At 35.1% G+C, this 22,967-nt stretch overlaps 1 protein-coding gene across 1 annotated transcript; it reads right to left on the bottom strand.

Moving 5' to 3' along the window:
- Positions 1-20,707: 20,707 nt before the first annotated feature.
- On the bottom strand, positions 20,708-22,050 carry LOC127105701 (uncharacterized protein At4g22758). The gene is made up of 2 exons (XM_051042896.1): positions 21,288-22,050; positions 20,708-21,165 (listed from the first exon to the last, which is right to left on the bottom strand). The coding sequence occupies exons 1-2, from the start codon at positions 21,700-21,702 to the stop codon at positions 20,975-20,977; spliced, it is 606 nt and encodes a 201-aa protein (XP_050898853.1). The 5' UTR covers positions 21,703-22,050; the 3' UTR covers positions 20,708-20,974.
- Between the last annotated feature and the right edge of the window lie 917 nt (positions 22,051-22,967).

Here is a 22,967-nt window from a genome sequence, read left to right as displayed (position 1 = left end):
TGAATGTTATGCTATGAATGATGTTATGCGTGCTACATGTAGGTTAATATACAGGTCGTGAGAGTGGGTATTCTTGGTTACTAAACAAAACCCTTTTGGGAGGATGCTAAAGTTAAAAGGTTCCCAAAGTCATCAATCAATATTCAGGAAATTTATTGTCATGATGAAAACTTATCTGTAAATAACATCCCCAAACCAAGTCTCATTTTGGTGAGGCCTTCGTATGTCCCAAAGAGGAAGACTCCTAGTGGGTCCATACTACACAACTCTCGAGTCCAAGGTTCTAATAAGGTTCTCAGAGTCATAGATCGAGGTTAGGAATACCACTGTAAGGTAGTAATACGCCTAAGGGATCTCATCTAATTGGGGCTTTTGTATTAACCCAATAAGTCTAGGACTTTTCAGGTAGATACTACATAACCATCAGATATAATGGGTTAAAAGGTCCCTAGAGTCATTGATCCAACTTGAGAATACTATCGTCGTGACAAAGACTCGTCGGGCAATAATATATCAAGAGAATCTCCTCTAGGCGGGGTCTTCGTTTCTTCCTAACAAGGAAGACTCCTTGTGGGCGCTCACTACGCAACCACCAACTTAATCTTATGGTTTTCCTCAGACTCTGGTGGAGAGCCTATCTCATAAAGCACCACTAACAGAGAGCCCCAAATAAGACATATTCAATAAATCACAATACAATAATCATGACAACATAATAATAACAAAATAAATAATAAACAGATAAACAAAATTAACACACAATACATCAATTGAACTAAATTAGGCTTCACTCTCTTTTGCTTAGAGCTAGTCCCCAGCAGAGTCGCCATCTGTCGCATCTCGAAAAATACGATTCCTCGCGATGGTCGCGGAAAAAATTATGTTCGAACAGAGTCGCCACCGAACTTTATTTATCCCAATGAAGGAATAGGAAAATATCGATAAAACCTTTAGGAAATGGAATAATGGTCGTCGCAACCATATTCGGGTTCGGGAGTGGATTACGCAAGAAGAAGGTATTAGCACCCCTCACGTCCATTGTACTCAGCGCGTACCTTTTAGTTCTAATTTGCGTTTCGAGTGTTAATTTATGTTGTTTGTTATATTGAAGTTATAAAATTATTAAAAATAGAAATGGATGGGAACCTCAGAAAGGGAAAGGGGAGGTTTTTTATTAGTGTGCTCGCGAAGATACAACAATCTCCTGCCTACGTATCCTTATAGTATAATAAGGAAATTAGAGCATTCGTAGTTCGGGGAACTACGGTTGGTTGGTGTTTTTTAGTGAACAAATGTTTAGATCGCGTTCAAAAGGCTAAACGTTGGCTTGTCTACTCTCGGCGAAGGCTTAAGCATTGGTTTGTTATGCGCATTAGAAAGGATTAAATGGTGTTCTCTTGAAAAGAGTTTTGGTCACACGAGGGTGATAGGTTGGATTAATATGTTGGATGTTTTGATTGGTTGAGATGTTTTTGGTTGGATGACGATTACTCGAATAATCGATTAAGACAACTCGTATCCTAATAGTCGGGAAAGGGAATAGAAGACTCTAGACCGCTTTCTGTTTCATCTGAGTAATTATGAAAATAAGGTTGTACATGGCTGGCGTATTTTTGTAATAAACGACAAGTACTTGAATGATTGAGTAAAACAACTCATATCTAAGCATTTAAGGAGAGGAATCGAAGGCTCGAGACCATCTCTTTTTTCGTATAGTTTGTTAAGAAAATGATTTGAATAAGTTATGTGTTTGTGGAAAAATGACAATTGTTCGACTGACCGAGTAAGAGAACTCGTATTCAACCAATTGAGGAGAGAAGTTGAAAACTCAAAGTCAACTCCCTTTTCATTTAGCTTAATGTGAAAATAATTTGATTTTATCGAGGTTTGGAAGTTTGTGGAGGAACGACAATTATTTGACTAAACAAGTAAGAGAACTTGTACTCAAATAGTCGAGGAGAAAAAATTGAAAACTCAAAGTTATCTCCCTTTTTGTTTCTTATTGTAAAAGAATTTGATTTGTTTGTGCTTAGGTGGATTAGAAATGACGGTTGTTCGATTTAATCGAGTAAAAGAGTTCGTGCTTAAATAATCGAGGAGAGGAGTTGAAAACTCAAAACCATTACCTCTTTTATTCCTAAGTGAAATAATGTTTAATTATGATTAAGTATTTTAATTCTTAATAAAGAATACTCGATGTTGGATCGAGGTTTTAAATTTGTATTTTGTGAATGGATTGAATTTATTTAGTGAATAGTTCGTCTAATCGATTAATTAAAACCGAATAGGTCTCATTATAGGAAGGTCCAAGAGTAAGCCATGTGAGGTTGATGGCGATACTTTTACAAGTAATCGACTTACAAAGGTGTTTTGTATTAATTTGGAAAGGCGCACTCGATATTGACCGAGGTTTGTATTTACATGTGCATATGAATTGAATTATGAAAATGGTCTCGAAATGAGATTGCTTATGAATTTTAGCTTATGCGACGTGAATGCAAAATAACCAACAAGAAAATAAAGAGTCTCATTGTAAGGTAGCCCAAGAGAATGCCTTTTGTATGCTAAAGTGTCCTAAGCTAAACAAAGGATAATGGTCTTACAAACATGCATGTAAGTTACGGGTGAGAATCCCAGTGTTTACAAAGTATCACAAAGAGTAAAGGAAAGTTTCCAAGCAAAGGTCCTAAGATGAGACCCTCTAAGTCCAAGTTGCTTAAGAGTTGAGTGAATATTTTTGGTCTTACCATTTTATCATGTTTTTGTTATTTTTAATATATGATGACAATAAAATAAATAACAAGCAAATAAACATGCATGATGAGTTTGTACAATGATGATGATAATGAGTACTTGAATGTAAATGAACAATAAAATAAATTGCAAGGAAAGTAAAGTGCAATAATATAAATGTTAGAAGTTAGTAGTTAATGGTTAGTGGTTAGTAGAATAACAATAAGCAAATAAAATAACAAGTTAATGTAAAAAGAATGGTTTCATCTATGTATCAAATGACCCAAATATGGTTGAAATAGAGGCAAATCTATCAATGCCTCAAAGTATCATGAATGATCTATTGATCAACCATTAATAGGTTTGAAGTATTGAAGATTTAATCAACTCTAAACAACCATGGTCATGATCTAATAGAACTCATCAACCAAATAAATATAACAACAAGTCAATAATAAATATTAAATTATAACAAGAAACAATGCAAAGGAAATGGTTTCATCTATGTATCAAATGGCCTAAACATGGTTGAAATAGAGGCAACTTATCAATGCCTCAAAGTATCATGAAGGATCTATTGATCAATCATTAATAGGTTTGAAACATTGAAGGTTTTATCCACTCTAAACAACCATAGCCATGATCTAATAGATCTCATCAACCAAATGGATGTGAAAACAAGTCAACAATAAATAGCAAATGAAACAAAATACTAAGTTTGATTAAAGATGGTGGATAAAAGTAGCAAGAGCAAGAAATCCCAAAAAAAAATTTAAACCAAGGTTAATCATTTTTTACAAGCTTGAGTCTAAAACCTTTCAAAAAAATCAAACAAGAATAAACAACCATTTTCAACACAAAAACAAAACCAAAAAGTTAACAAAGTTTAAGCTAAACTCATTACCAAAAATGTTGAAAAATGGTAGGTTGAAATGATGTTGAACTTGGATATGAAGCAAGGGGTTTGGGATGAAAGTGTTTATGATGGAAGTATAGTGAAGGAGCTGAGTTGTGAGTGTTAAAGATTAAGGAGCTTTGAAAAAAATATGAAAGAGGACAAAAAAGGTTGGTGGGGTGACTTTTCTAAGTGAAAAAGATTTTTTGTTTTGACCTAGGTTTGGAGAGGAGAGTAAATGGTACTAGGACAGAACTTTTGGGGGCTAGGAAGCATGAAAAATGAGGGGAAATAGTACCTCTATTTATAGGGAAAGTAGGTGGAAAAATGGGTGATCCAAAAAGTACACAGTGTAAAAAACAGACCTACTACAGCTGCCTGCGCAGGTGTAATCGGTTACCATGATTGGGGTAATCGATTACATTATCCAAAATGGCCTGGAACTCAATTTTGGGTCTGTGTAATCGGTTACCATGATTAGGGTAATCGATTACACAGTCCAAAATGGCCAAAAACCCAATTTTTGGTCTGGGTAATCGATTACCATGATTAGGGTAATCGATTACACAGTCCAAAATGGCCAAAAACCCAATTTTTGGTCTGGGTAATCAATTACCATGATTAGGGTAATCGATTACCCAGTCAATTTTTTTTTCCAGAACTTTAACCAGATAACCCTAGTTTTCCCGGGTGTAAACACCAAGCCTTGAGTCCGTGTAATATGTATTTGGTTAAGAAAGTTCAATGAAATTATGATGATGAAATAATGAAAGCATGTATGTGCACTATGGCCATGGATCAGATAAAAATTGTATCGGGGTAGGGACAAAATTGGGGTATGACACAAACCAGCAACCTCTATAAGCTCCACAACCTCTTTACATTTTAGGGCATCCCTACCCAATTTCCTCTACAAAGATACCCTCATTTGAATAACATACTTCCATCTTTTAGCATTCTTCACATAATGTAAAGACACATTGTCCAGTGGAGCCTCAAGCACAGCAACATGAGGCTTCTTGGTAACAGATCTTCTCACATGCGTGATGTCTTGGACATCCTCTTCGACCTCAAACTCATAATCACTATGAAAGATAATTTTCCTCTTCCTAATAGGAGTAACAACTTTACTCTATGATCTAGCAGGATCAATAGGAGATTTTCCTATGGAACTTCTAGAGGGAGTGTTTTTCATACCACCAGATTTTCTTTTTATCTCCTTGGATGGAGAATCTTCAAACACCACAACCCTTCATTTTCTTCTCTAAAGTCTATTGGATATACCAGGAGTCACGATGTTGGTAAGAGGTTCCTCATCAAATGTAAGGTCATCAACATTGACAACATGATTAGCTTTCTTTTTACTTATTCTTTCATGAGCAACTTGCTTAGGGACACATTCATCAGCCTTCTTCTTACTCCTTCTTTCATGAGTAGCTTGCTCAGGGACACTTTCCTCAGCTTTTTCACTAAAATCACCATCAGGGCTAGTTTCTTTTGCCAAAGATGTTTGAATATCTGGCAAAATATCTGAGTTCACTTCCTTCAGCACAGAGGTAACAAACTTCCGAAGTTCCTTATCAATGACACTCCTTTCCACTTCAGTTTGATTCTCAGTGTCGCCAGTATGCTTAGTAGGGTTTCTCATCTCATAACCTTTAGACATATACCCCTCTTCAATAGTAAACTTATCTTCACTAGGTATTATAGGCTCAGAGATAGAAGACTTACCAGAAGTCTTGACATTCTTTGAAATAAATGGCGTTGCTTTATTCTAAGGGTGTGGATGAATTGTGGATAAGAGAGAAACATCCAAGAAAAAATCAGACAGATTGGTCAGACAGATTGATCATTTGGAATGGTTCATCTGCCCTAGCAGTTGGGGATGATGATCCACTGGTTTCAGTTGAGACATGCATGTGCTTGGGTGAAGATTGTTTCGACATCTTAGGTAACACTTAACACATATGAAATTGGGAAAGACACTTGAGAAAAGGTGAGCACAGATTTATGGAGAGGAATGAAGCATTTGAATGAAATGGGTAGCGTATTTTTGTCCAAAAGAATACACAATGGAGTAATGGGTTTAAAAAAGCGTGTCTTGTGTAACAATGATAGTTAAAAACTTGTCTGACACACTTAAATAGTTGTAATTGATATAAATACTCATTAACACAAATCCCAAGTTTTCCTCTTAGTTTTTAAAATTGAACTACATCCAAGGCTTTGCTAAAAATGTCAGCAAGCTGATTTTCAATGCTAACATGCTCAAGTGTTATGACTTTGTCTTCAACAAGTTCTATAATAAAATGATGCTTGATGTCAATGTGTTTAGTCCTACTATGCTGAATAGGATTTTTGGAGATATTAATAGCACTCAAGTTGTCACAAAACAATGTCATGACATCCTGTGTGACATTATATTCAGTCAACATTTGTTTCATCCACATTAGTTAAAAGCAGCTGCTACCTGCTGCTATGTACTCAGCTTCAATAATAGATAGGGATACACAATTCTGTTTCTTGATGAACCATGAAATCAAGTTATTTCCCAAAAATAAACATCCTTCAGAGGTACTCTTCCTATCATCAAGACTACCAGCCCAATTAGCGTCACAATACCCTACTAACATGGAATTTGAATCATGAGAATACAACATTCCATACTCACATATGTCATTCACATACTTCATAATCCTTTTTACTTGATTGATTTGACTCATTTTGGGTTCTACTTATATCTAGCATAAACTCCAACAGCAAAAGTTATATATGGTCTGCTTGCTGTAAGGTATAGAAGACTACCAATCATGCTTCTATATAAACTCTGATAAACACTTATACCCTTTTCATCTTTGGATAACTTCAAGTGAGTAGGAGCATGAGTTCTTTTGTGAATAGCATTCTCCAATCCAGATTTCTTCATAATATTCTTTGCATATTTTATTTGATAAATAAAAATGGAGTCTTCCATCTGTTTGACTTGGAGTCAAAGAAAGTAAGTTAATTCACCTACCAAACTCATTTTTCAAACTCAGATTGCATTTGTTTGACAAAATGTTGGACCATCTCATCTGACATCCCTCCAAATACAATATCATTCACATAGATATGAGCAAGGACTCATTGAGATAAAGGAAATCCCACCTGCCACTTTCCCACATCATGCAAAGCATAATCCTAATGCCTCATGTGCTTATCATGCAGGGCATAAGGGGCATTCTACTGATGATTGTTGGGTTTCAAAGCTAGGGTACAAGAACTTATAGATTAGAAGGTTCTGACTTTCACCAAAGAAGGGCCTAATGTCAAGACTAAAAAGGGAAAGTGTAGTCATTGATGAAGGATGCTCAGAATTGAGGTTGCATTTATAGAAGAATAATGAGGCCAATTATGCCAACGATCATGTTGTTTTTCAATCTTTTCATTTGTAATATTTTCTTGTATGTCAATGTATTGTTCAATTGTGAACTTGTTTATTTTGAATAATGATCATAATGAAATAAACATGCATGTTTTGATTAAATCTATTCGTGTTCACTCATATTTTATTTTATCAGTATCAAACTGTTTGTCAAACAAAATCAAAAAGAGAATTATGCAATTAAAATACAAAAGATCGTTGCTTGTATGCTTTTGAATATGACTGTGCTGATGATGTAAGGCATTGTTCATATCCCTAAACATCGGAGATATAAGGAAGTTAATCCTTAGTCAACCCCTTTGGGCCTTGGAGTAGGAGTTTCTTTCTTTAACACATAAAACCCTCATGTTCAACCAGAGGCAGGGTAGTCTTCAGTTCGTTTGAACTCGCATTCAAATTTCAAAAAGAGAATATCCCATCAAGTGATCAATCATATCGTATCCCTCTCAAGAGGATAGAATCACAAAGTCATAATGGTTATCCCTTACTCATCAAAAGGAGTGAAATAGTCACGAACCTTGTAACGAGTCAAGAAAGCAATGTCACAGGATTTTCTCCATACAAAATGAAAAGAGATGAAAAAAATCAAAAGCAAATGAAAAGTCCGCTAAGTCAAAAGCTTAAAAACAAGATTGACTTAGGGCATCCCTGTGGGATGCAGACCCAAAGGATCAGCCCAAGCAAAAATAAGGGTAAACAAAACAAAAGTCAGAGGATCAATATCAAAATCCTCAGCAAGAGAAAATCTCTGTTACTGCACACAAAAGCAGAAGGCGGGTGGCTATCGCTCCAAACTCTCATTGGGTTCCTTATCCATCTCTAATATTATCTAAAATCCTTTTTTGAAAGATGAACACTTGTTTTAAGCTAACTGAATGTAGGACTGGAGAACATCATGAAGAGAGGGTGGGTTAGATTAGGTTTTGAGCCTTATATCCTTTCTTTCTAAAACCGTGAACCGGGCCACATTACAATCCTCAAAATACCTAATTGAAGCATAGTTTATTTGAAAAGCATACTATGGTAAGATTGCATTAAGTTGACTCCTAAAGATTTGCTTGTCATTCATATTAATACTGATATGGCATTCTAATTAGTGATTCATTCATTATATGTCATAATCTTAGTGAACATATTTGAGTTTCAAAAGTTGCATGAGCATGACATTACAATTATCATTTTCAAAATGAGCATGTTTCCTTGCAAACAAACTCCTGACTTCAAGGAAGCTTACATAATGGGAAGATTGAACGTTTCTTTTGATATCCCATAGCTTAGATCTCTTCAAGATTCAGTCAATATGGGGCAACCACGTCGAGTTTCTACAAATCTCCCTGAACCAACCGAATAGGAACAAAGTTACTTCAAGGCTCGTATTAGGGCAGACCACCTCAAGAGCATGAGAAGTCGCAACTCCCAGGAATGGTTACTCAAGAAAATATAACCTGCGATTGGGGAAAGCTAGTTTGAGATCTTCAGATGATGAGACTACTCTATAACCTGCGATTGGGGTAGTTGATACAGATATTCAAAATATTAGGACAGAGGCAGGCTACACACATATAAGCTCTCTCCATGTTTAAGATACAATCCGTAGGTGTGACAATAGCTGTTTAGCTTGAAGTAGGTGTCGGAGAATCACGTCTGGATGATCTCTTATCCTAGCCCAAAATTCCCACCTCCCTCTATATGAGCATCTGATAATCATTACATAAATCATTATCATGCATAAATCACATCGTTTTACTCATGCATATCATACATATAACATAACATGAAGCCTTGCAAACGAGAAAAGCCAAAATTCCAGTTCTTATTGGAATGTCAAAAATCCATTTCTTATTGACACGCCCAAAGTCCAATCTTTGCTTGGCAAATCACAAAACTCAACTTTATGTGCAGCATACATATAGTAATCCTCATCGCATTAGCATTGCATCTCTAAAATCGCATGATATATCCATCCAGATAGAATACTACGCCAATATATATATATATATATATATATATATATATATATATATATATATATATATATATATATATATATATATATATATATATATATATATATATATATATATATATATATATATATATATATATATATATATATATATATATATATATATATATATATATATATATATAAGTCATACATCACATTTGGCATACATATCAAGTTTCCCTTTGCAATTGATCTATTTCCTCAACAGGATATTTCAGTAAATCCCCAGGAGATAAAACTACAAAAAAATATATTTGGGCAAATTTTTGGACGTTCTTGTATTTAATCCTCTTCTACCTTGAATGTCTGAAAAACTTTCGCAATTCGCACATTCAGGTCCAAGATGATTAAATAGGGGCAACTGTCATACCCCAAAATTGTCTTACTTTTTCTAATTTTCCTGACTTATGGTTTTGTTCATTTGTATACTTTTTCTATTTTGATCATGCACTCATCAACATTTGCATATGGTAACAAATTTAGGCCAAAGGTTCGATGATAATGGATTTAATCAGTTTAAGTGGATTTTTGAGGTGAATGTTATTTGGTAATTATTCGTGTTTATTTCCCATATTACTTGTGGTGGGGATCATCTCTTTATTCGAGATTCATGATTATCAAGAGAGATTGAAATGATCATTAATTAATCGGAGGTTTGCTTAGATTCAAAGGAAATGACAAAGTTGGAATAAAAGGGAAATTTCATTCATTTAGTGGAAAATATCATTTCTCAAAAGTACTATAATTCATGGGTTAAGCCACTCAAAATTCACGCCAAAAGTGGTAGAAAAATCAAGGCAAATGCATGAAAATTCAAGTTCAATACTAGTGACTTTTTGCCTTACATCCCAACTTAGTACTTTTGCTAAACTCCAACATCATTAGTCTTTAACTTTCCTTAACTACCTATTTCTCCACAAGCCATCCATTTACCTAATTACCCTTAACTACTATAACTTTCAAGCTAACACAAAAATTTCAAACAAACACAAATCTCAACTTCCATTTTTTTCACTCAATCCTAGCCACTCTTAACATTTAATCCTATGGTCGAAATTGGTGATCTGCAACTAAGGATTAAATTAACTCATAACCGTTGATAAACCAATTACTTGGATCATGATTCAGGGGTGATCATTCACCTACCAATTCTATATAAACATGTCATTTTTAACATTTTGGGGGTTAACTAACCTAACTTGGAAAATTCACAATTAATCATTATTTTTCTACCACTTTTTCTTCTCAATTTCTCTCTCAATATTTATCTTCTCCCTCACCCTCATTAAATTTCATCTTCATCACCATTTAGAACTTCACATTGAAGTTCTAAAATGATGGAACTTAGCAACAATCCAATTTCAATAAATCATCAATCAACAATCCTACATTATCATCAACGGTAGCTAAAATTGACCATCCTAGAATTTTAAATAATTGCATGTTCCCTTAGGAATTTTTGACATAGATTTTTAATCAAAACCTTGACTAACTATATCGTGATCCCTTAGGTTAGTTTGATTAATCTTAACCATTAGATTATGTTTAGCCTAGTTCTTAAAATCAATTCTAACCCTCTGATTCAAATTGATCAAAAGGAATTTTGATATATTAAATCTTTTGATATTGTATAATCCCATAGTCTAATTTGAGTGACTAAAAGACCCTTGGTCACTTAATAAGACTTCTTTCTCTAAGATGTGGAGTTCAAGGCCTCAAGTCAGATTCTCGATCGAAGCATCCTCAGTCACATTAAGCAGCGACAAGATAAATCAAAGGTCAACACTTGGTAGATGCAATTCAAATTGTATGATTCGAGCCTTAAGTAATAAGGAATGATGAGATGAAGTTTCTCCTATCCTTGTCTAGAGCGACTTTGCGTACGGGGTGTAGGCCCTAGCTATTCAAAGTGTTCGCCATTATTCATAGACTTTAGTGCAATACGATTTGGATACACTACCAAGTATTCTTCACGCAAAACAACATCAACACAAGATCAACAATGAAGAGTTTTCTCCAACAACTTATCAGTTATGAGAAGTATCATGCGCCATGAGCCTTAAGTAATAAGGAATGATGAGACAAAGTTTCTCCTATCCTTGTCTAGAGCGGCTTTGCATACGGGGTGTAGGCCTTAGCTATTCAAAGCGTTCACCCTTATTCATAGACTTTAGTTTGATTTTCGTCAATCAACTGTCAAGTCTCCCTCGCTTCATCATTGCAAGAAACAACTGAAGGAGAATAGCAATCCAAAACACAATGGAATTTAAATTTTTTCTCCTTTATCCTTACGAATGAGCATTATCAGTGATAGAATCATTACCTCTTGTGGAGATTGAATCCTTTGATGCAGATCTAAGGAGTGATCACGAATGTTGAATGGTGATAACACCTCTACTCAGTCCACACAAACGGATTCCTTCAATCTTAGTGCTAGCTGCTACGAATGAAGACTTTGAGTGAGAGAGAAAAAAAAATTATTTGAGCAAATATTTATGCATAAGGGTTCTATTTATAGAACCACTTGTGTAGGCTGCAACCTAAAAAGTCCACTTAAGTGTATGTGGCCCATATCTTATGATATACCAAAATCACTTAAGCGCGTGGTAGCTTACCATATTTCGTATTCTACTTAAGTACACCGTACCTTACAATTTTACACAATTCACTTAAGTGAACCGTACCTTACGGTGTTCCTTATATACTTTATCTCTCATAAATCTGTCCTTTTGTGTGTGACCCTGTAGGTTTTCACGACATTGGCAATTATATTAAATCACGTATTTAACATAATAAACAGTGAGCGGTATCTAGCAACACATCACTTTTACCCAAGACACGAAAAGGTCATATGATCTGACAAATCCTTTTGTGATAATACTTATATGTACAATTACCCTTTTACCCTTATGTCTATATTGAACACAGGGCATAGACCGTGTCATCCTTGTCCAATTCAATATTGGGCCCGTAGACATTTATCCTGTTACGTAGGATGGGCAAATTCCATCTAGGTCACTCATGTCCCCCAGCATGCTTTGTGGAGTACCTATCAACTGTCTTTATGGTCATCCAGTTACGGACAATGTTTAATCAACAATAAAGCACTCGACTCTACATCTAGGATCCATAGTGGTTTTAGGTCGAAGGGTGGTATACACCACTATCACCATGAGAATAACTTATGACACTTTGCATAACATTTTATATAGTGTTCTCATAGCGGGTCAATCCAGTATAAATATTACTCATAATATTCATACCTATGTTTAAGACTTGATAACTCTTTATCCATGATGCATGAGATGTGATCACCAGTCTATATACATAATAGTCTTAATGCTTTAATGTTATCCCACTTCACAACAAAGCTCGACTACAGATACTTTAAGAATAATGACCTTATATTTAATGGGATTTCATGATTAAGTCACACTTGATACATTAAACGGACTAGCTATTCTAGGGACTTTATTAAACAAATATAATAAAGAAAAAAGCCTTTTATTATTAATAAATAATTAGATACAAGTATCAAAAGTATTGGCCTCTAGGGCTTACACCAATAAATCTCTATTCCTTTTTAGCCCCTGCATAAATGTGAGAACCGCATCCAATATATAATACCCATGATGCAAAAGTAGATAAATTAATTTCAATAATAAAAATACCTGAAGTTGAAGTCTCTACTTCATTCTTCTCATCTTCCAAGTACTTTAGGCATTTTCTCTTCCAGTGTCCGGTCTTACCGCAATGGAAGCAGGTGCTTTCCTTTGCTATGCCTCCACCAGGCTTCAAATCAGGAGCAGTGGGTTTGGGTTTGGCAACTTCCTTGCCTTTCCCTTTACCACCCTGCTTGATGGGTCTTTTATTCCGTCTCTTTCCATTTTTGATCATCAGAATGGACTTCCCTTTTGACTTCAGATTCTACTCAGCAGTTCTTAACATGCCTAGCAGTTCAGGAAGATATTTGTCCATATCATTCATGTTGAAATTAAGGATAAATTGACTAAATATATTTGGCAACAATTGCAAGATCAAATTAGTCGCAAGTTCCATTCCAAGGGGAAAACCCAACCTCTCAAGGTTCTCCATATACCCAATCATCTTGAGCACATGGGGACCTACAGGGGCTCCCTCAACTAACTTGCCTTGAAAAAGGGCTTTTGAAACTTCAAAACTTTCACGCCTTGCCTGCTCTTGATAGAGCATATTCAGGTATTCGATCATATCGAGCGCTGCCATGTTCTCATGTTGCTTTTGCAACTCTGAGTTCATGGTAGCTAACATGAGGCAAGCAGTTTCATTGGCATCATCGACATGCTTCTTATAAGCATCTCTTTCTGCCTTAGGTGCAGAACTAGGAGGTTCCTCTTCAAGAACAGGTTTCTCCAAGACATACAACTTTCTATCATGTTTGAGGATAATTTTCAAATTTCAGTGCCAATCTAGAAAATTTGTCCCAGATAATTTTTCCTTATCAAGGATTAAGCGTAAAATGTTGTTATAGGTGTCCGTTGTCATGGTAATCTACATGAAAAATATGAAAATATAAATATCACTAAAATAACATATTTAATTAGGCCTTTAATTAAATATGCTCCCACTATTTTACTCAAAACAAATGACCCTCATCATTTGATTCGGAAAATCCTGTTGAAAAATTTTCTAGTGGGTCAAGATCCATATTTCACTTTGTTTTAAGTCAAGGTAGGCGGATTACACAAACTTGGTTATTTAGGTAGGAACTCCTTCAAATTGTATCTAATACAACTCTCGAATATTTTAGTTGGGCGAATAACTCCTTATTCCAATCCATCATATGGATCATTTCCAACTCTTGCTTCTAATTAAACATATATAATCTTATTATAATTTGTTTAGTTAAGTTTGACCTATTGTTTTAGCAATTGGATATTACAATTATCCCATCACACCTTACTAATATAGAACGTGCACCTCGTGTAGGTGAAACCTACATTATTTGATACTAGTCTTGATGAGTGCTAAAACTTGGAAAACATAAACTTAATATTTAATTTGAGGGAATTTGAAATGATTCTGATCTCACCGGCTTATTTATCATATAAATCATCTCTCACATGCATCAACATACATTCACATGCATCAACATACATACAAAATGAAATAGTTATAGCCCCTAACGCAATTGTTCTCCCAAGCCAATGAGAGAACCTAAGATAATCTAATAACGATCTAAGCTTCTCCAAGCAAGATCTTCAAGGTTGTCCTCCTTTGATATTGTATTCTTCTCTTTCTTCATAACATTACATTACATAAAAGAAATTTGTTTTACATACGAGGGAGTGAGATGAGAAAAGAAGTTACATTAAGAGATTAAAAGAGAGGCACGACACGCAGACCGTATTTTAAAATCCCAAAACAAAATAAAAGAAAACTAAGGCCATAACCGATCACCACAAAACAATAATAATAAACACATTATTATTATTAATTTAAATTCTGTTAATTAAATAAACCAAATTAAATTTCGACGTCGATTTTCGCATCAACACTTGATACATTAAAGCACAACTCTTGCGCAGTCACAACCCTAATCACATAACTGTCTGACATCACAATCCTTGTACCGTCATGAACCCTAATGCAACAATTTCATACTGTCAAACACACCTCGATTGTTAATTCAGTATGATTGATCAACACGTCATTGCTTCACCATACTTTCGTCGGATTCCGAAGCAAATGACCATTGATCGCTTAAAGGAAAACAACCATTAAGTGTTTGAATGAACGAAACAGAAACAATATATCATATATATTGTATTTTGCATCAGAATTTCTTATATCATATATATAACTTGATCGATCTTAATTGTGTAACCTATGGACGATCGATGTATCGCTGCTTCACCATACTAACGTTGGATTTCGAAGCATAGTCAACATCAATCATACACATTACTCGTTTATTATTTAATTCATTTTCTCTTTTAATCATATTAATATAGAAAATATAGAAAATAAACAGCTATTAGATGCATGGTTTCGTAGGTGGCTCTGATACCACTTTGGAGAATTGCGATCCAAAACGCAGCGGAATTTAAATTTTTTCTCCTTTAGTGATCCTTACGAATGAGCATGATTAGTGATAGAATCGTTACCTCTTGTGGAGATTGAATCCTTTGATGCATATCTAAGGAGTGATCACGAACGTTGAATGGTGACAACGCCTCTACTCAGTCCACACGGACGGGTTCCATCAATCTCAGTGTTAGGCTTTGAGTGTGTGTGTGTGTGTGTGTGTGTGTGTGTGTGTGTGTGAGAGAGAGAGAGAGAGAGAGAGAAACGAAATTTTCATCTAAACAAATGCTTCTGCACAAGGGTTCTATTTATAGAACCACTTGTGTGGGCTGCAAGCTAAAAAACCCAATTAAGTATATGTAGCCCATATCTTATGATATACCAAAATCACTTAAGCGCGTGGTACCTTACCATATTTCGTATTCTACTTAAGTACACTATACCTTACGATGTTCTACAATTCACAAAGTGCATCGTACCTTACAGTGTTCCTTATTTACTCTTCCTCTCATCAATCCGTCCTTTTGTGTGTGACCCTGTAGGTTTTCACGACATTGGCAATTATATTAAATCACGTATTTAACATAATAAACAGTGAGCGGTATCTAGCAACACATCACTGCTACCCAAGACACGAAAAGGTCATGTGATATGGCAAATCCTTTTGTGATAATACTTATGTGTATAATTCAATATTGGGCCCGTAGACGTTTTTCCTGTTATGCAGGATGGGCAAATTCCATCTAGGTCACTCATATCCCTCAACATTCTTTGTGGAGTACCCATCAACTTTCTTTATGGTCATCCAGTTACAGACAATGTTTGATCAATAATAAAACACTCGACTCTACATCTAGGATCCATAGTGGTTTCAGGTCGAAGGATGGTATACACCATTATCACCATGAGAATAACTTATGACACTTTGCATAATATTCTATATAGTATTCTCATAGCGGGTCAATCCAGTAAAAATATTACTCATAATATTCATACTTATGTTTAAGACTTGATAACTCCTTATCCATGATCCATGAGATGTGATCATCAGTCTATATACATAATAGTCTTAATGCTTTAATGTTATCCCACTTCACAACAAAGCTCGACTACAGATACTTTAATAATAGTGTCCTTATGTTTAATGGGATCTCTTGATTTAGTCACACTTGATACATTAAACGAACTAGCTATTCTAGGGACTTTATTAAACAAACATACTAAAGAAAAAATCCTTTTATTATTAATAAATAATTGTATACAAGTACCAAAAGTATTGGCCTCTAGGGCTTACACCAACAACGACAAAGACTCTTCTCCAACAACTTGAAAGTCAAGATGAGAATTACACGATACGAGCCTTAAGTAGTAAAGAAGGAATGAGACTGGAGTTTTCCTACACTAATTCTGGATATCTTTGGGTGCGAGACATTTAGCCCGTTGCTTATCGTATCCACCTTTATTCATAGACTTTAGTGTGATTCTCATCAAGTAACTATCAAGTCTATTCCATTCTTTCATTCAATCATTATATCATCTCTTCTTACCTCATTAATCATCTTGTTTTCAGCCATAGTGGGCTGAACTACGAAAGCTCTGATTTCCTTATTGTACTATAAGGATACATAGGCAGGAGAACTCAGTTTCTTCGCGAGCTACCCTATTTATTGATTTCATTCTTCATTCATCAATCAAGACCATATTTTTGAGATCAATCATACTTCTCCTTGGACTCCCTGTACATCCTTTTAGGACGATATAGCGACAATCCACCTCATCAATCGAGAGTTGTTTGGAGTTCCTCCAAACACTTAATTCAGTCTTTTTGGGTTTAGACACCACCTTTCTCTTTGATTCAGAGTATATCTCTTTCTTGGATCCAAGATACTACTCCGGCCTGATTTATAAGCAAAAAAGACAAGTTTTACGCTTATTAAGAAATATACTTAAGTGCATTTAAGTTTCTTGATTTTATGTGAGAGAGACAATACAATTACTAGTATACCCTCAATTAAATTGTCTTCTAGTAACAATAAAGTAATTAATGCAAGGATACTTTTGGAATAAAGGCATTAAATGCACCTAGATTTGTTGACATTTGCTTATATTTAAGGCCAAAAAAATTAGAAGACTTTTGCTTATAAATAAGGCCGGAGGGAGTACTATTCTTCTTTGATCTCAAACTGTTTGTTCCCCAGTCAGTGATATACTATTCCTCGTACACAACAATACTTTCTCTTGGGCCCCGCCTATACCCTTTTAGGAAGATATAGCGACAGTCCATGCTGCGAATCAGGAGTTGTTTGGTTGGCACCCAAACACTTAATTCAGTCTTTATTTTTGGCTTTACCCTATAGCGGTAGCCATGCTAACCCTCGTACTGGTAAATGCCTGTTTACTCTTTGATTCCAAGTTCCATTCATTTGTGGGTTCCCTTGATACCATTCTGTTGGTGCAAGTTATACTTTTCTTCACTTCTCTCTCTCTCTCTCTCTCTCTCTCTCTCTCTCTCTCTCTCTCTATTCTCGTGGTTCCACGAACTACAATTGCTCTAACTTTCTCATTGCACAATGAGAATACGTAGGCACGAGGATGCAAATCCATGGTGATCATACTTCTAATTATTCCTTCTTCCGCCTTAGGGCACCATTCATATCTTTCATGATTCATTATATACATTCGATCATAAATTGTTCACTTCAGTGGCATATTATTTCTTTGACACCGAAATACAACTTTCTTTGGAATATCCATATACACCCTTTTAGGACGCCTAGCGAAAAGTCCGCATTTCTATCCAGAGTTGTTTGGCTTGTACCCAAACATTTAATTCCTTCCCTTTTTGGCTAAATATCAGATAGTGGCAACCATGTTGTTCCACATATCGTTTAACGCTGTTTCCCTCCATGGTACAAATCCCATTTCTCATATGGATTCCAGTGCACCTTTATCTTCGGTTTAAAACTATACTTCTTCATTTAGTTGTTACCAAACCTTCGATTCCGTGACTTTTGTCACTTCATTCCGTTCATCTCCCTGATACATTCATATTCTACCTTCCTTCACTCCATGTGATATACCAATTCTTTGAGCCAAATACACTACCTCTTTATGCTTATTCCTGCGTCACCTTGTGAACCAAGAGATGTTTGGGACCGTGCCCAAACACTTATTTCTTCGTCTTTTCGGTATTACCCTATAGCGGCAGCCATGCTAGCCCACATACTGGTAATAGCCACCTAACTCTTGGGTTCATGTTTTCACCCTTTTTGGAGTTCAAAACACAATCATTTGGTTCAGACCATACTATTATCACATTTCTTTTCATCTCCCATCACTAGTTCTTTGAACTACGGAGCTCTGAATTCCTCATTGCACTATGAGGATACGTAGGCACGAGGGCCTTAATCCTCACCGTGCACTTTATCTATTCCTTTCCTTTTCCCATTCTTTTGTGAGTAATCTTTAGATATCACACCTTTTCGAGCGAGAACAATCAAAATGGTTCCCATGGAGTACCATGGATGTAAAGGGTGCTAATACTTTCCCCTTACATAATCGACTTCCTTACCCAACATATCTCTTTCCCCCAGGTTTTATCGATGTTTTTCCTTTCCTTCGAGAATAAATAAAGTTCGATGGCTACTCTGTTATATGTTCGAGCGTGCGATACGTTCGGGTATATTTCCGCTAGCTTCATTCACACATACATTTTCACTCAAGAACACTCGTTTCTCCCGCATAGGTATTTTGAGTAAATTTAGAGTTTTTGTATAAGGTTGAACACCCCTTTCCTAATTGCTAAGTATCCTATTTATATTAGATCGAAAATAGCCTCTATTCAACAGTCTTTTCTCCAAAAGATGTCACGTATTCGATTTGCATGCATTCTGCTGCTCAAAGCTCTCCACGCGTCTTCAAGAAATGGATAAGGCCAAAAAATAGTTATCAACCTCAAATTTGAATTATACTGCGTCGAACTTCAGTCTAGGCCAAAATATTTTTAAGTCCTAGACTACAACTTCTTTCGTCGTAATATTCTCATTAATTTGTTGTCGAAATTAACATATTCTTCTTCAGAACATTTCTTTGAATTCTATGATCAATTCCTAACATTTATGTGTGTTGAAATTCCAGTCAATACTCTCACCATTAGTTCTATGAACTATGGAGCTCTGAATTCCTTATTGCACTATAAAGATACGTAAGCATGAGAACCATAATCCTCTCAGGGAACTTTATCTATTCTTTTCCCCTTTCCCTTATTCTTTCATGAGTAACCTTTAGATATAATACCCATTCGAGCAAGAACAATCAAAACGGTTCCCGTTGAGTACAACAGATGTTATGGGTGCTAATACCTTCCCCTTGCATAACCGACTTCCTTACCCAATTATCTCTTTCCTCCGAGTTTTATCGATATTTTCTCTTTCCTTCGGTAATAAATAAAGTTCAATGGCGACTCTGTTGTATGTTTGAACGTGCGATGTGTTCGAGTATATTTCCGCTAACTTCAGTGTGCGGAAGACCTGTTGGAGGGAGCGTGACGTGGGAGTTAGAGAGGCGGATGAGATATTCTTATTCGATGGTGTTTGCGTCAGGTAACTTTCGCAGTGAGGGTGAGTTGTAATACCCCAACTTTACTTATTTATTTTAAGTGAATTTATATTATATTATATTATTTATTTAAGTTATATATGTGTTTTATTTGAATTATTGTTATTTATTTAATTTAATTAATATTAGAGATATTTTAGAATTGAGAGAAAATATATTTTTTGTTTAAATTAAGGAGTGATGAGTGAATTGAGTAAGATGTGAGGTTGTAGTGAGAATTAAAGAAATATTGAAATTAATTATATTTTGTTTTATTTAATATAGAAAATATAGAAATTAAAATAAAATAAAAAATAGAAATAGTAAGAGTGAGGGGTGCGTAGAGAAAGAAAAATTGGGATAATCAAAATAAATAAATATTAAAGTGAGGAAGAGTTTTGAAAGATCATAAAATTAGAAAAAATTGGAAAAAAAAAGGCATAGAGACTGAAAACTAGAGCAATCATAAAAAGAAAATAGAGATAAATCCCAAAAGTCAAGAATTCATTAATAGTGAATTTTGAGATAAATGGAGAGAAATTATTCACATATGAATTGAAAAGTCAGATAGTGAGTCTATTTCTGTGTTGTCTGTTTGTAACTAAAAACTTTACCTCAAACTTTTGAGTGAGTTTAATTCTCGAATACTATTATATTATTTTAGTTGAAATCCTTATTGATATTATTCTAATTAATATTTCAAAATTCTAACTTTAAGACATTCACAACTAAATATTTCAAACATCTTTCTATTCAAATTTATGCTGCAACAACAACGGCAACAATGGACGTTCCAACATCTGTAATTGCCGCAATCTCAATACTTACCACTGCATATGGGAACCCAATTTAAAACCATAGAGATATTTAACTGTAAAACATTTTAGATAAATTATCGAGTACTAATTCAATTCATCATATATTTCTATACTTTATAAATATTATATAGATTAACTATTACGTAAGTAAGTAAATAAAACAAGAGTATAAAACTAAGATCATATTTATCATGGTATATATCACAAACAAATAATTGTCCTCGACATAGAAAATATCAGCATCAACGATGTAGATTGTAGACCTATCTTAACCATCCAAAACAATTACTTTTCATGCAGGAAAAGTATGAAACAAAACAACTACGCAAAGATCAATTCAAGACATTATTTCCACAAATTATTGAAAACACTAGTGACTGTTCTTGGCACAACACAACATGGGCAAGTGGTGTTTCGTTCTGATCCAATCATTTTCATAGCAAGAAATCCATACACCTTAACAAACCAAAACCTTTGCTCGCTTTTTCCGCTTCCGTCGAACATGTTCCAAACGACGCCGTTACGTTACTCTCTCCACCATTATTCTCACCCTCTCCAAATTTCTTTGGACACATAAAGAAATTTCTTGATCCAATTTCCCTCAGCTTCTCATTTCTATCCAAACCTACACAAATAAAACAAATTATATTAAATTATAAAGTAAATAATATTAAAGAAATTTCTTATTTTTTTTTCTGTTGTGGACAGTTTTTTAAAACCTTAAAAAAAAAAACTGTTATGGCTTACTTTCTAAGCTGAACTGGGAGTAATGGAGATCGAAGCGGGAAGCTTCATTCGACGGCAAGATTGGACGGCGGCCTTCTTTAACGTATAGGCGCACCGCCGCTGCAATCAAATCTCCAACGCTTGATTCTGGTGTCATCAGCACTTGGACCGGACCAAGGCTCCCCATCATCGTAACCTTGAGTAGCAGCTTCGACGGTTGTCTCGGGAAAATCTCCGGCAACGTCGTCGTTATTGCCGCACGCTTTCTGTCTAGGACGAGTTCCGGCATCGTCTTCGGCCGCCGAATTTGAGTACTGGCCAACCTAGCTTCTTCTGTGGAGGTAGTGTGACCGTAAAAAGACGATGATTTCTCTGTTAGTTTGCCTCGCCGGTGAGTTTCCACCGGACTGTTACGTTGGTTTTTGTTGTTTGGCATAGGGGATTGCAGGGAAAGTGTATCTGAAATATCTATAGTGAGGGAAACCAAGTTTTGGTGAAGATATTTGGGTTTGTGGTTCACGGGTGTTGAAAGCTATCATTACAAGAAGGGTGTAACAGGAAGAAGAAAAAGTGAAAAGAAAAAAAGTGAGTGGAAAATACGGATGAAAAACGAAGAAGACTTAAAGTGTGAGCATCCAACTCTTGTGGTTTTTTTTAATACTTAAAAGTGGAAGAGAGTGGTGGTCTATATATATAAAGAAAAATGAAGCTGGCTTTTCTGGTAGGGTTTATTATGCATTTGAAGTTTAGAAGTAAGATTAATATTGTATTCATAAAAAATACACATGTGATAGTAAAACAAATCAAGCTTCCGTATAAGTGTTTGTGTAAATTGTTTGTCATTTTCTTCTTTGAATCCTCTTGTCATTTATTGACTTGATGTCAATCAATGTCATTGCCATTTCATATGATTGTAACCTTTGTAATAGTCAAGACGGCTATTCATTAGTACTATTTATTGCATGTGCCTCATTGAGGCTTTTTAACTCATTAACCCTTTGTTTACTTGTACACTACTAATTACGGAATGACTTTGGAATAAGCCATCAATTACGGGTTTGTACACCTCCATGTCCTACTATCGATCACAATACCGGCCGAACTCACCCTCCACCAGCTACTTCGATATCTTGTTTTTTTTTCTTTCTCTGCAAGCCCTTTCCAACCTCTGTGTATGTATTTCGAAGCTCAGACATCACTTATGGATTAATAGAAGTTGGTATAAACAAAAAAATATTGAAGTTGCTATAAACATATTGATACATAGTTTCCCAAACACAAGACTTATAGGAGGAAATGCTTAAGAAAATCAAATATATAAACATCGGTATAAACATATCGATTCATAATCCCTAAAGTACAAGACATATAGGAGTAAAGTGGTTTACCTTATCCCTCGTACTCATTCCACTTATTGTTGAATTGATTGAAGTGGATATTACAAATGCTATGTATTCTATTTACATTAACGAAATGATTGCAACTCTTAGGAACTCGCGTCTTTAAAGACTATGGCTTTAGACCTTTATGAGTAGCTCTCTTAATGAAAATTAGGACTTATCGGCTACTTATTTTCCGTATTTATAACATTTGTATCCTACGTTTCCCTATTCCATTATCTTTTACTATGTCTTTTCTAAAATTTTAGTGAGGAACTCCCTTTATGTTAGCACTATTTCTTCTTGCGTTCTCAGGTATTTT

This window comes from Lathyrus oleraceus, chromosome 7 (assembly GCF_024323335.1).
Source record: "Lathyrus oleraceus cultivar Zhongwan6 chromosome 7, CAAS_Psat_ZW6_1.0, whole genome shotgun sequence".
NCBI classification, from domain to species: Eukaryota; Viridiplantae; Streptophyta; class Magnoliopsida; order Fabales; family Fabaceae; genus Lathyrus; species Lathyrus oleraceus.
The sequence above is the reverse complement of the archived record's forward strand: the minus strand, read 5'-3'. Positions and strand labels throughout refer to the sequence as shown.